This window comes from Salvelinus sp. IW2-2015, linkage group LG18 (genome assembly GCF_002910315.2).
Source record: "Salvelinus sp. IW2-2015 linkage group LG18, ASM291031v2, whole genome shotgun sequence".
NCBI lineage: Eukaryota > Metazoa > Chordata > Actinopteri > Salmoniformes > Salmonidae > Salvelinus > Salvelinus sp. IW2-2015.
Genome location: NC_036858.1, coordinates 48193911 through 48208768, shown reverse-complemented (window position 1 = coordinate 48208768; position 14858 = coordinate 48193911). Strand labels below are relative to the sequence as shown.

The following is a 14858-nucleotide window of genomic DNA, read 5'->3' as shown; positions in this document are numbered from 1 at the left end:
TCTGATCCATTCAGTTCTACAGGAAGTGTCTATTAGTAGGGGCTAGGGGACACATTGGAATTCAGAAACAATCTACAGTATGTTCCTCCTGTCTTAACTCCCTCTTGACTCACCCTCCCCTCCCTCCTTCTCCCTCCCTATTTCCTCCCTCCCCCTCAGAGCGCCAGCTGCACTCCCCCATGGCGGGGTCCAGCGTGGTGCCGGCAGCTCCGCTGACGGAGGTCAACAAGGAGCTGTCTGACCTCTGTCCCCTGGTCAGTTTCCCRGAGGAGATGGCCTACGTCCTCATGGAGCAGGAGCTGCATCTATACAGCCGGATCTTACCCCTGGACTACCTCTGTTTCCTCACCCTCGACCTGGGGGGCCCTGATCAGCCACAGCCCCAGGGGCAGGCGCACCAACCTGTACAACCCCATCTTATGGCTGGCTGCAGACGGCCCCACAATGCTGTAGAGGACCTGGTCACAAGATTCAATGAGGTGAGAGAGACATAACTCAGCAATACGGTGCATTAAAACTTAAAGCAGATTTACCTAGCTTGGTGGAGACCCTACTGTAGGAACCTCAAGAGTTAACCAATCCTGTGAATGGGTTAGGTAACTCAGGTGTCTATACTCCATCAGCAATGTTAGATAAGACGGAAKTTTATGAAGAAGGGCAACAAAAAGCGAGTAATGTAGAAATCTATGGTCTTTAGCGAAGTCCAGCCGACCTTCTGATACAGGATGCAGYGATGAGTATCAAAACTGTCACCTGTAACAAAATGAAGGGCAWTATGGTAGATTGCATASAAAGGTTTAAGAGTAGTAGCAGCTCCACATTGATAAATGATATAACTATAATCAAGAACAGATAAAAAGGTTAACTGAATAATCTGCTTCCCACTGCTTAGAGAAAGGCACRATYTGTTTCTGTAGAAAAAGCCTACTTTCAATCTAAGCTTCTTAACCAGCTCATTTATATGTTTTTTAAACGTCAAATCCAGATACCTAAGTATTTATATACGGGAACACGTTTGATTGGAGAACCATCTAATGAGTGAACATGTAGTTMATCTGAAACATTCTTACGAGAGTGTAAAAATAACATGTATTTCGTTTTGCCTGAATTAAGCACAAGTTTAAAATTATCAAGGGATTTCTGCATAGTTATTCAATCTGACTGTAATTTTGACACTGACAGATCAACAGTCGGGGAAATAACATACATAATAATATAATCCGTAAATAGATTGAGTTTACTTTTTTACTGATTGACCATTGGATTTTATATAAGTAGTGAAGAGAACAGGTCCCAAAATTGACCCATGTGGTATGACCCCTGTGGTAATTCAAGAAATTCAGACTTAACCCTATCAATCACGATGGCCTGAGTTCTGTCACTAAGATAATCGTGAAACCATGAACAGGCTGTCACGTTGGTATGAAGGATCAGGAGACAGGCACAGGAATGCGTAATAGTTTTTTTTATTAAGCTCCAAATTACGGCGTGCCGTGTAAAGGCACGGGGACGAAGACCAAACAGACACGTAACAAAAACACAGGGTTGAAACCCAAACAAAAGAGCGAGGAGTACCTTGAGTAAATAAGACACGCGCACAATGATTAACACACGGGACGAGACCCGTAATCATCTGCGCAATCCACAAGGGCACGAAAGCCCACAACACACAGCACAGCACATACTCACACGCACCAACGGACATTGTAACAATAATCGACCGCCCAATGGAAACCAAAGGGCACATATATACAAATACAATCAGTGGGAATAGGGGCCAGGTGTGCGCAATGAAAGTTCCAGACGGATCCGTGACACAGGCGTCAGAGCTCAGGCCTATCGAGGACAACTTATTCAATAAATTCAATAAAAACCACAATAAATGTTCAAAGAACTTTCTAAGAATATTATTTACAAACATATACATTCCGTTCTCACCATATACACTCTCTCTATCCTCTATCTTGCTAAGTGTGTTCAGGTTTGTTGGCCTAAGCAAATTAATATCCATGTGTCCTATGATGTATTGTTGTGTGTGATGTATTGTTGTCTCTACCTTCTTGCCCTTTGTGCTGTTGTCTGTGCCCAATAATGTTTGTACCCTGTTTTGTGCTGCTACCATGTTGTGATGCTGCCATGTTGTGTTGCTACCATGTTGTTGTCATGTTGTGTTGCTACCATGCTGTGTTGTCATGTGTTGCTGCCATGCTATGTTATCCTCTTAGGTCTCTCTTTATGTAATGTTGTGKTGTCTCTCTTGTTGTGATGTGTGTTTTGTCCTATATTTTTATTTTATTTTTAATCCCAGCCCCCATCCCTGCAGGAGGCCTTTTGCCTTTAAGTAGGCCATCATTGTAAATAATAATTTGTTCTTAACTGACTTGACTAGTTAAATAAAGGTTACATAAATGTAAAAAAAATATATATATCTGTGCTTGGAGTTCAAAACCATTAACCTAAGCTAGCAGTGTAATATATAGCAGAACATGATAAGAAACAACAATCATAAACCGTTCTCAGAATATGAATAAAACCTCCCAGGAAGACTTTCAGGGAACCATAGTAAAATGTTCTCAGAACCTCCCTTCACCTTAAACACTGACGTTCCCAGAACAAACTCAAACTCAATTTTACAGGTCAGGAAACTTATGGCTTCGTTCCCAGAACCAATGGGAAACCAAAAACGTACGTTCCCACAACTTCAAAGGAACCAAATGTGCTAGCTGGGAACTAACCTGCTATGTGTCTCAGCATGGGGCATCGTTGGTCCACCTTCAGAGTAACTGTGCCTGAGACCAGGAGCCTCATTTATAAACCGTGCACACGTACAAAATGTCCCCTAAAATGTGCATGCACAAGTTGTCACGCAAAAGTGGGCATTTGTACAAATTTAACTTGAAGTGAGAACCTCCTCGCAAACTTTAGACCATGCATACAGATGTGCTCACATCTGTTAGTTGTTGAAATATTGTACTGCAAGCTGATAAGTAATATTTGTGCAAATGGAGAATAGGATGAAAAGCTTATTCATAAAAAACTAAAAACAGCAAAACATATTAACAATGCAACCATTATTGAGAAGAGCGAAAATCTGTTTTATTTTTAGAATCTAAAATAATTAGACATGGAAATCTTATAATTAGGGTGCAGTGGTTTAAGGTACTTGGCCCAGTGTTGTCCAGGTTAGGGGAGGGTTTGGCCGGTGGGGCTTTACTTGGCTCATCGTGCTCTAGCGACTCCTTGTGGTGGGTCGGGTGCCTGCAGGCTGACCTCGGATTTCAGTTGAATGGTATTTCCTCCGACACATTGGTGCAGCTGGCTTCTGGGTTAAGCGGGCGAGTGTTAAGAAGCGTGGTTTGGCGGGTCGTGTTTCGGGGGATGCATGACATGACTCCCGAGCCCGTTGGGGAGTTGCAGCGATGAGACAAGATTCAAATTGGGGAGAAAAAAGGGGTATAAAATAAAACGTATAATTAGACACAAGAATCTTTTCCTACTTATTTTATTTTCATAATCATTGCAGAACACACTCACCGGCCAGTAGGTAGACCCATCTAGTACTGGGTCGGACCGCGCTTTGCCTCCAGAACAGCCTGAATTCTTCAGGGCATGGATTCGACAAGTCTGAAATATTCCACAGGGATGTTGGTCCATGCTGACGCGATGGCATCACGCAGTTTCTGCAAATTGGACGGTGGTACATCCCTACCAGTCTGTACCGTTTACAGCAGGCATGATGGGTCCATGGACTCATGCTGCTTACGTCAAATCCTGACTCTGCCATCAGCATCACTCAACAGGATCCGGGATTTGTCGGACCAGGCAATGTTTTTCCACTCCTTAATTGTCCAGTGTTGGTGATAGCGTGCCCACTGGAGCCGCATCTTCTTGTTTTTAGCTGACAGGAGTGGAACTTGGTGTGGTCATCTGCTGCAATAGCCCATCCGTGACAATGATCGACACTACTTGGACCTAATAGCCTAGTATATAGATAGTCTATATGTATTTCAAGTTTTGCAATATCATAGGCAGTGCTGTTTATAATACCGGTATACAGTTGAAATTAGTAGCTGATATTTTACATTGAAGTAGGCTTATGTACAGTTGAAGTCAGAAGTTTACATACACCTTAGCCAAATACGTTTAAACTCAGTTTTTCACAATTCCTGACATTTAATCCTAGTAAAAATTCCCTGTCTTAGGTCAGTTAGGATCACCACCTTATTTTAAGAATGTGAAATGTCAGAATAATAGTAGAGAGAATGATTTATTTCAGCTTTTATTTCTTTCATCACATTCCCAGTGGGTCAGAAGTTTACATGCACTCAATTAGTATTTGGTAGCATTGCCTAAAAATTGTTTAACTTGGGTCAAACATTTCGGGTAGCCTTCCACAAGCTTCCCACAATAAGTTGGGTGAATTTTGGCCCATTCCTCCTGACAGAGCTGGTGTAACTGAGTCAGGTTTGTAGGCCTCCGTGCTCACACATGCTTTTTCAGTTCTGCCACACATTTTCTATTGGATTGAGGTCAGGGCTTTGTGATGGCCACTCCAATACCTAGACTTTGTTGTCCTTAAGCCATTTTGCCACAATGCTTGGGTCATTGTCCATTTGGAAGACCCATTTGACCAAGCTTTAACTTCCTGACTGATGTCTTGAGATGTTCTTCAATATATCCACATCATTTCCCTGCTCATGAGCCATCTATTTTGTGAAATGCACCAGTCCCTCCTGCAACAAAGCACCCCACAACATGATGCTGCCACCCCGTGCTTCACGGTTGGGATGTGGTCTTCGGCTTGCAAGCCTCCCCCTTTTTCCTCCAAACATAACGATGGTCATTATGGCCAAACAGTTGTATTTTGGACATTCCTCCAAAAAGTACGATCTTTGTCCCCATCTGCAGTTGCAAACCGTAGTCTGTCTTTTTATGGTGGTTTTGGAGCAGTGGCTTCTTCCTTGCTGTATGGCCTTTCAGGTTATGTCGATATAGGACTCACTTTACTGTGGATATAGATACTTTTGTACCTGTTTCCTCCAGCATCTTCACAAGGTCCTTTACTGTTGTTCTGGGATTGATTTGCACTTTTCGCACCAAAGTACGTTCATCTCTAGTAGACAGAACGTCTCTTCTCCTGTAGACGGTATGCACGCATGGTCCCATGGGTTTATACTTGCATACTATTGTTTGTACAGTTGAACGTGGTACCTTCAGGCTTGGAAATTGCTCCCAAGGATGAACCAGACTTGTGGAGGTCTACAATTTTTTTTCTTAGGTCTTGGCTGATTTATTTTGATTTTCCCATGATGTCAAGCAAAGAGGCACTGCGTTTGAAGGTAGGCCTTGAAATACATCCACAGGTACACCTCCAATTGACTCAAATGATGTCAATTAGCCTATCAGAAGCTTCTAAAGCCATGACATCATTTTCTGGAATTTTCCAAGCTGTTTAAAGGCACAGTCAATTTAATGTATGTAAACTTATGACCCACTGGAATTGTGATACAGTGAATTATAAATTAAATAATCTGTCTGTAAACAATTGTTGTAAAATTTACTTGTGTCATGCACAAAGTAGATGTCCTAACCKACTTGCCAAAACWATAGTTTGTTAACAAGAAATTTGTGGAGTGGTTGAAAAACAACTTTTAATGACTCCAATCTAAGTGTATGTAAACTTCCGACTTCAACTGTATGTATAGTATGTGCACAGACTTTTCAGAAATGGCGCATACAGAAATTGAGTGTGAAATTYATGCGACGGTTTTAAATGAGGCCCCTGAAGACTTGTGTTGGCTTCCAGAGCTAATGCCTTGGCTTTAGCTCAATAGGCTAACACAGTCCTGTTACACAAAGGTAACCCAGGATTCACACCCAGTTTGTTACACTTACAGTTACTGTATTTTCCAGGTGAGCTCCTGGGTGACGTGGATGATTATGACAGCCGGTTCTATGGAGGAGAAGAGAGAGGTGTTCTCATGTCTGGTCCATGTGGCCAGGTGCTGTTGGAACATGGGAAACTATAACACCGTCATGGAGTTCCTGGCTGGACTCAGGTAGAAACAAGGATAGAACCAATTATTCAAGGGAACACTCTACATCTCTCTATTCACACTCAGCATCTCCCCCATCCTACCCTTCAGGTCTCGCAAGGTGCTTAAGATGTGGCAGTTCATGGACCAGTCGAACATCGAGACCATGCGTGCTCTGAAGGATGCCATGGCGCACCACGAGACATCTGCAGAGTACAGGAAGGTGGTCTCGCGTGCCCTCCACATCCCGGGCTGCAGGGTAGTGCCCTTCTGTGGGGTCTTTCTGAGAGAGCTAGGGGAGGCCCTGGATGGAGCAGCTAGCCTGATCAGCCTCAGACCACGCCTCAGCTCACAGGACTCTGTGGAGGTGAGGAATGATAATTTTTTTGCCTGGTCCCAGATCTGTTTGGGGGTTGTGACAATGGCCATAGGAGTTGTCAAGACAGTAAAAACATATCTAGGATCAAGTTAGAGCATTGACATCACTGTACCTGTTTTCACCTGTTGTTTCCCATACTTCCTTCTGTGATATTCCTTACACGACATTTAAATAACAAGTTTAACGTTTCAAATTGTATTGTCACGTGCCCAAGTATAGTGAAATGCCTTTCTTGCAAACTCTTCCCCAACAATGCAGTAATCAATATTTTTAGTACTATCAAAAAAAGTTAAGTAAAACAAAAACACAAGAAATAGAAGTAAGAAGAGCATGAGAAAGTAAGAAGCTATATACAGGGTCAGTGGCAATACCATATTTACAATGTGCAGGGATACTGGAGTGGTATAGGGGTAGATATGTGTAGGGGTAAGGTGACTAGGCATCAGGATATATTATAGACAGAGTAGCAGCAGCGTGTGTGATGGTTGTATGTGAGTGTGTGCGCTTGTCTGTGGAGTCAGTATGAACGTGTGTGCGTGTTATGTGTGTGTGAGCAAATTAAATGTGTGTGTGTGTGCGTGTGCGTGTATGTGTGAGTGAGTGTGTAGAGTGTGGATAGAGTGAGTGTGCGATTGTGCATAGTCAGTGGGAAAATAAAAACAAAATGGAAGGCTCAATACAGCTAGTCTGTGTAGCCATTTTGTTAGCTATTTAGCAGTGTTATGGCTTGGGAATAGAAGCTGTTCAGGAGACTGTTGGTGTCAAACTTGTTGCTCCGGTACTGCTTGCCGTGCGGAAGCAGAGAGAACAGTCTATGGCTTTGGTGGCTGGAGTCTTTAACAATTTCCTTTCAAACCGCCTGATATAGAGGTCCAGGGAGCTGGGCCCCAGAGATATACTGGGCTGTCCACACCACTCGCTGTAGCGCCATGTAATCAAGGACTGTGCAGTTTCCATACCAAGCAGTGATGCAGCCAGTCAAGATACTCTCGATGGTGCAGCTGTAGAACTTTTTGAGCATTTGAGGGCCCATGCCAAATCCTTTCAACCTCCTGAGGGGGAAGAAGCGCTGTCATGCCTTCTTCACAACTGTTTGCGTGTGTGGACCAAATAAGGCCTTAGTGAGTTCTATCCAAATATCAAGTGCATTAGACCTTTTCTTATCAAAGTCCATCCCTTTAGGCCAAAAGTGAATCTCCACACAACCCGACTCATCATGAATATACTTTAGTAACTGTTCCCATCTTAAACAGAGCATATAGGACTGCTTTTTCTCTACCACATCACCGGATTCCGGATTCACCGGATTCCTGACGCAAGCTCTGGACAATTACACCGTATCATCACAGCTAGCTAGCTGCAACCGAGTGGCTACTACTGGCTAACACTCTGTCTTGGCAAGCACCAGTTAGCTTGAGCTAGCCTCGAGCTAGGCCCATCTGCCGGCTAGCTGCAAGCGCGATATCAACCCAGAGCATATAGGACTGCTTTTTCTCTACCACATCACCGGATTCCTGACGCAAGCTCTGGACAATTACACCGTATCATCACAGCTAGCTAGCTGCAACCGAGTGGCTACTACTGGCTAACACCTCTGTCCCGAAGCAGCACCAGTTAGCCTTGAGCTAGCCTCGAGCTAGGCCCATCTGCCGGCTAGCTGAAGAGTTCTACCAGGGAATTCTTGGGCTACAATACCAGCTACAAGCTAATTTAGCCATTTTTTTTTTGCCGCTGCTAGTAGCTTTTACCTTCTGCACAGACACCAGCCCTGTTATTAGCCTGGATATTACTCACCAATTTACCAGCATCGGACTGTCTCTCGACAACAACGCCGGATTCCTGCCGTAATCCCTGAGCCACTGCTTCTGATCCTCACAGCTAGCTTGCGGCTAGCGCAGCTAGCGCACTGCCACGAAGCTAGCACCAGTTAGCAAACACAATTCTACAATTCACAACCTCTCTTTCGCCATCGCCATCTGGCTTGGATTCTCTGTCGACACAACCACGTCTGAGCAGACCCCCTCCGTCTGAGCAGACCACCCCCGGGCTACTAACTTTAAACGCCGCGTGCTAGCTTAGTGGAGGCCTCCTCTGCTCCATCTACGGCTGCCCCCTGGACACTATGATCACTTGGCTACATAGCTGATGCATGCTTGACTGTCCATTATTCACGGTACTCCATTCTGTTTATTTGTGTTTTATCTGTCGGCTCTGTGCTTTAACTCAGGATCTGTGTGTAGTTAATCGCCCTCTCTGCTAGTCGTCGCCATTTTTACCTGTTGTTGCTGTGTTAGACTAGCACCCTGTTATTGCTGCTGTTATCTTACCTGTTGTTTTAGCTAGCTCTCCCAATCAAGACCTGCAATCACTTTATGCCTTATTGTATGTCTCTCTCAAATATCATATGCCTTGCATACTGTTGTTCAGGCTAGTTTTCATAATCATTGTTTTGGTTTGCAATGGACCCTGTAGTTCCACTCTCCGTACCTCTGATACCCCCTTTGTCCCACCCACACATGCGGTGACCTCACCCATTGAGACCAGCATGTCCAGAGATACAACCTCTCTTATCATCACCCAGTGGCTGGGCTTGCCTCCGCTGTACCCGCGCCCCTCCATACCCCTGTCTGCACATTATGCCCAGAATCTATTCTACACGCCCATAAATCTGCTCTTTTTATTCTTTGTCCCCAACGCTCTAGGCGACCAGTTTTGATAGCCTTTAGCCGCACCCTCATCCTACTACTCCTCTGTTCCTCGGTGATGTGGAGGTAAACCCAGGCCCTGCATGTCCCAGTCACCCTCATTTGTTGACTTCTGCGATCGAAAAAGCCTTGGCCTCATGCATGTCAACATCAGAAGCCTCCTCTAAGTTTGCCTTACTCACCGCTTTAGCACACTCTGCCAATCCTGATGTCCTTGCCGTGTCCGAATCCTGGCTTAGGAAGGCCACCAAAAATTCTGAGATTTCCATACCCAACTATAACACTTTCCGTCAAGATAGAACTGCCAAAGGAGGGGGTTGCAATCTACTGCAGAGATAGCCTGCAAAGTTCTGTCATACTTTCCAGGTCTATGCCCAAACAGTTCGAACTTCTAATTTTAAAAATTAATCTCTCCAGAAATAAGTCTCTCACTGTTGCCGCCTGCTACCGACCCCCCTCAGCTCCCAGCTGTGCCCTGGACACCATCTGTGAATTGATCGCTCCCCATCTAGCTTCAGAGTTTGTTCTGTTAGGTGACCTAACTGGGATATGCTTAACACCCCGGCAGTCCTACAATCAAGCTTGATGCCCTCAATCTCACACAAATCATCAGGAACCCACCAGGTACAACCTAACTCGTAAACATGGGCACCCTAATAGACATTATCCTGACCATGCCCCCAAATACACTCTGCTGTCTTCAATCAAGATCTCAGCGATCACTGCCTCATTGCCTGTATCCGCACGGGTCCGCGGTAACGACCACCCTCATCACTGTCAAACGCTCCCTAAAACACTTCTGCGAGCAGGCCTTTCTATCGACCTGGCCCGGGTACCCTGGAAGGATATTGACCTCATCCGTCAGTTGAGGATGCCTGGTCATTCTTTAAATGTTACTTCCTCACCATATTAGACAAGCATGCTCCGTTCAAAAAATGCAGAACCAAGAACAGATATAGCCCTTGGTTCACTCCAGACCTGACTGCCCTCGACCAGCACAAAAACATCCTGTGGCGAACTGCAATGAATCGAAGAGCCCCGCGATATGCAACTGTTCAGGGAAGTCAGGAACCAATACACGCAGTCAGTCAGGAAAGCAAAGGCCAGCTTTTTCAAGCAGAAATTCGCATCCTGTAGCTTAACTCCAAAAAGTTCTGGGATACTGTAAAGTCCATGGAGAACAAGAGCACCTCCTCCCAGCTGCCCACTGCACTGAGGCTAGGTAACACGGTCACCACCGATAAATCCGTGATAATCGAAGACTTCAACAAGCATTTCTCAATGGCTGGCCATGCTTCCTCCTGGCGACTCCAACCTTGGCCAACAGCCCCGCCCCCCGCTGCTACTCGCCCAAGCCTCCCCAGCTTCTCCTTTACCCAAATCCAGATAGCAGATGTTCTGAAAGAGCTGGAAAACCTGGACCCATACAAATCAGCTGGGCTTGACAATCTGGACCCCCTATTTCTGAAACTGTCCGCCGCCATTGTCGCACCCCCTATTACCAGCCTGTTCAACCTCTCCTTCGTATCATCTGAGATCCCCAAGGATTGGAAAGCTGCCCCGGTCATCCCCCTCTTCAAAGGGGGAGACACCCTGGACCCAAACTGTTACAGACCTATATCACTCCTGCCCTGCCTATCTAAGGTCTTCGAAAGCCAAGTCAACAAACAGATCACTGACCATCTCGAATCCCACCGTACCTTCTCCGCTGTGCAATCCGGTTTCCGAGCCGGTCACGGGTGCACCTCAGCCACGCTCAAGGTACTAAACGACATCATAACGCCATCGATAAAATACATTACTGTGCAGCCGTCTTCATCGACTGGCCAAGGCTTTCGACTCTGTCAATCACCATATTCTTATCGGCAGACTCAGTAGCCTCGGTTTTTCTAATGACTGCCTTGCCTGGTTCACCAACTACTTTGCAGACAGAGTTCAGTGTGTCAAATCGGAGGGCATGTTGTCCGGTCCTCTGGCAGTCTCTATGGGGGTACCACAGGGTTCATTCTCGGGCCGACTCTTTTCTCTGTATACATCAATGATGTTGCTCTTGCTGCGGGCGATTCCCTGATCCACCTCTACGCAGACGACACCATTCTATATACTTCCGGCCCTTCCTTGGACACTGTGCTATCTAACCTCCAAACGAGCTTCAATGCCATACAACACTCCTTCCGTGGCCTCCAACTGCTCTTAAACGCTAGTAAACCAAATGCATGCTTTTCAACCGTTCGCTGCCTGCACCCGCGCCCGACTAGCATCACCACCCTGGACGGTTCCGACCTAGAATATGTGGACATCTATAAGTACCTAGGTGTCTGGCTAGACTGCAAACTCTCCTTCCAGACTCATATCAAACATCTCCAATCCAAAATCAAATCAAGAATCGGCTTTCTATTCCGCAACAAAGCCTCCTTCACTCACGCCGCCAAACTTACCCTAGTAAAACTGACTATCCTACCGATCCTCGACTTCGGCGATGTCATCTACAAAATAGCTTCAACACTCTACTCAGCAAACTGGATGCAGTTTATCACAGTGCATTCGTTTTGTTACTAAAGCACCTTATACGACCCACCACTGCGACCTGTATGCCCTAGTCGGCTGGCCCTCGCTACATGTTCGTCGTCAGACCCACTGGCTCCAGGTCATCTACAAGGCTATGCTAGGTAAAGTGCGCCTTATCTCAGTTCACTGGTCACGATGGCTACACCCACCCGCAGCACGCGCTCCAGCAGGTGTATCTCACTGATCATCCCTAAAGCTAAAACCTCATTTGGACGCCTTTCCTTCCAGTTCTCTGCTGCCTGCGACTGGAACGAATTGCAAAAATCTCTGAAGTTGGAGACTTTTATCTCCTCACAACTTTAAAAATCTGCTATCCGAGCAGCTAACCGATCGCTGCAGCTGTACATAGTCCATCTGTAACTACCCACCATTTACCTACTCACCCCCATACTGCTTTTATTTATTTACTTTTCTGCTCTTTTGCACACCAGTATCTCTTCTTGCACATGATCATCTGATGATTTATCACTCCAGTGTTAATCTGCTAAATTGTAATTATTCGATTTATTGCCTACCTCATGCCTTTTGCACACATTGTATTAGATTCTCTTTTTTTCTACCATGTTATTGACTTGTTTATTGTTTACTCCATGTGTAACTCTGTGTTGTCTGTTCACACTGCTATGCTTTATCTTGGCAGGTCGCAGTTGAAAATGAGAACTTGTTCTCAACTAGCCTACCTGGTTAAATAAAGGTGAAATAAAAATAAAAATAAAAAAATAATTTTTTTTTTAACAAAAACGCCACCATGTCTTCTTTCCATAGTTTCTCTCTGACTACAACGGACAGGACAACTTCCTGCAACGGGCGGGGCCAGATGGGCTCAACCAACCAGAGAAGGAAGGAACCGTCAATAACATCCTACAGACCATCCGTAGCTGCAACCGCAGTATGGAGTCTGAGGATGGGGAGGAGTCCGGAGGGGCTGGTGATGGGAGCATCCCTGGTTCACGTAAAAACTCCTTTATGGACGGCTACCGCAACCAGTAAGTGTTCACAATGGAAGCACCTAACTTTTTAGTGGATTGTGCTGGATTTTGGCTTTGATTGTGCTAGAGAGTGTCAATAAAATTTGGAAACACTGGTACCACAACACCATACGATATGTTGATCTGCTATCTGATACAAGCTAGGTGAAGTTGGCTCCTCATTTCAATATTTAATTGTGTTAAATATAATTGTCAATGCATTATCATTTGTTTTGCATTTAGCTTCTTTAGAAATATTTGTGTTGGTGTCTAATTGTATATAATCTGCATTCATTTGAATGTTTTTGGGGGTAATTTTCCTCTCCTGAAAACCCTCTTCTCCGTAATTGGTCAGGTTCACCGTGGGCGATCTCTCCGACTCTGCGAGTGACCCATCTGACCTATCACAGGGCAAAGACCCAGACCTCCAGGGTAGTGGTGAGAGGACTCAGAAGGCCTTTGCCCATGGTACGGAGCTCATCCCCTGGTACATCCTTACCCTCCACCCCCACGTGCAGCACTTCCTCCAGCAGGGCGCTACTGTGATCCATTACGATCAGGACTCCCACCTCACTGCCCGCTGCCTGCTCAGACTCCAACCTGACAATTGTGTCCTCACCTGGGCCAAGCTCCACAGTGGCGGTGGGGGCCTTACTGGTTCTAGCCCTGTCCCTGACTCATCCAAACTTCGGAGCCCCACCGGGTCAGGGGCTGGTGGTCAGACCCTCCCACACTGCAGGCCTCAGTACTGCGGGCAGTCCATACTGAAAGGCCTGGCGGATGGATTCCTGGATCTCTCCGTGGCTAAAGCTGTCTTCATGGGCCATCCAGGGGCTGACATTCAGGCGGTATGCCTGCAGAACAAGCTCTCATGTGGGTTGAGCCTGGAGGAGTGTGGGGTGACTCTGCTCTATGGGCTCCATACAACAGACAACAGGTTATTACACTTTGTGGCCCCCAGAAACACAGCTAGGATGGTGTATTCTGGGCTGAAGGCCCTCTTAGCTGCTCACAGGAGGTTGAGGAGGTTCCCTGATCAAAGGCTGCAGTGGCTCCGTAGGAAGTACATCAACCTCTATCAGGTGAGGGACTGTGATGTAGTGATGGAGTCAAGTTACTAAACCTCAGGTCAGAGTTAAGTCCCAATTCCATAGTGTTCCAGTCTGAGTCAGAGTCACTACAGGTGACACTAATGGTGTCACCAGTCATGAAAATCGTGACACGAGTGAGTCCTGGACTCGAGCACTTCAACAGTGTTCCTCTGTCTTCTAGGAGGATGGCAGGTACGAGGGTCCGACACTAGCCCAGGCCATCGAGCTGTTTGGAGGCAGGAGATGGAGTGTGGGTGCTGGTAGCATGGAGAAGTCTGGAGCTCAGAAGAGCAGCCATCTCACTGTGACCTCCAATCAGAAGACTGGTAGCTCTAATAAAAAGAAAAAGAAGGCTGTGACTAGGGTGAGAAAACAMATTTTCAGTAGAGATTAGAGAACTCCTGCACAAATTCCTGGTGCTGGGTTGGAAGAGCATGTTGAGTCAGTTTCAATAAAAGAACTAAATAGTTTGTGTGTGTGTTTGTGTGTGTGGTGATAGGGGGACAGTGGGGATGCCACAGATGATGAGATGGTTTCACATAAGGTGAAGAGTGGTTGGGATATCTTAGTGCGGAGTGCACCGGACCCAACAGACAACATGGATCAAGACCAAGACCAAGATGACAACAGCTCCTATGGTTTCCCAGGGCCTCTCTCCCCCTCCAGCAGTAGATCCATGGTCATTAGCACATCTTCCTCCTCCATCTCCTCCTCATCCTCAGCCTCCAATCAGAAGGCTCAACCGGGGTAATATGCTACAAAGTGGGGTATATTCTTCATTATAAACTGGGTGGTTTGAGCCCTGAATGCTGATTGGCTGACAGCCGTGGTATATAGCACGGGTATGACAAAGCATTTATTTTTACTGCTCTAATTACGTTTGTAACCAGTTTATAATAGCAATAAGGCACCTCTGGGGTTTGTGGTATATGGCCAATATACCACGGCTAAGGGCTGTGTCCAGGCACTCCACGTTGCGCCGTGGGTAAGAACAGCCCTTAGGCGTGATATATTGGCCATATATCACACCCCCTCATGCCTTATTGCTTAAGTGTGTGAGTGTGTATATGCTTAATGTTTCATTCATTTGTGTGTGATGATGTTTGTGCTGG

At 45.9% G+C, this 14858-nt stretch overlaps 1 protein-coding gene across 1 annotated transcript in view; it reads left to right on the top strand.

Moving 5' to 3' along the window:
• Positions 1–14858, top strand: part of LOC111978664 (1-phosphatidylinositol 4,5-bisphosphate phosphodiesterase epsilon-1-like) — a 46020-nt gene that overhangs the window by 13577 nt on the left and 17585 nt on the right. Inside the window, exons 4-10 of the mRNA XM_024008861.2 lie at positions 160–479; positions 5914–6059; positions 6147–6402; positions 12453–12673; positions 13011–13737; positions 13928–14110; positions 14246–14493. Of these exons, the coding sequence (XP_023864629.1) occupies positions 160–479; positions 5914–6059; positions 6147–6402; positions 12453–12673; positions 13011–13737; positions 13928–14110; positions 14246–14493 (2101 nt within the window). The remainder of the gene's footprint in view (positions 1–159; positions 480–5913; positions 6060–6146; positions 6403–12452; positions 12674–13010; positions 13738–13927; positions 14111–14245; positions 14494–14858) is intronic.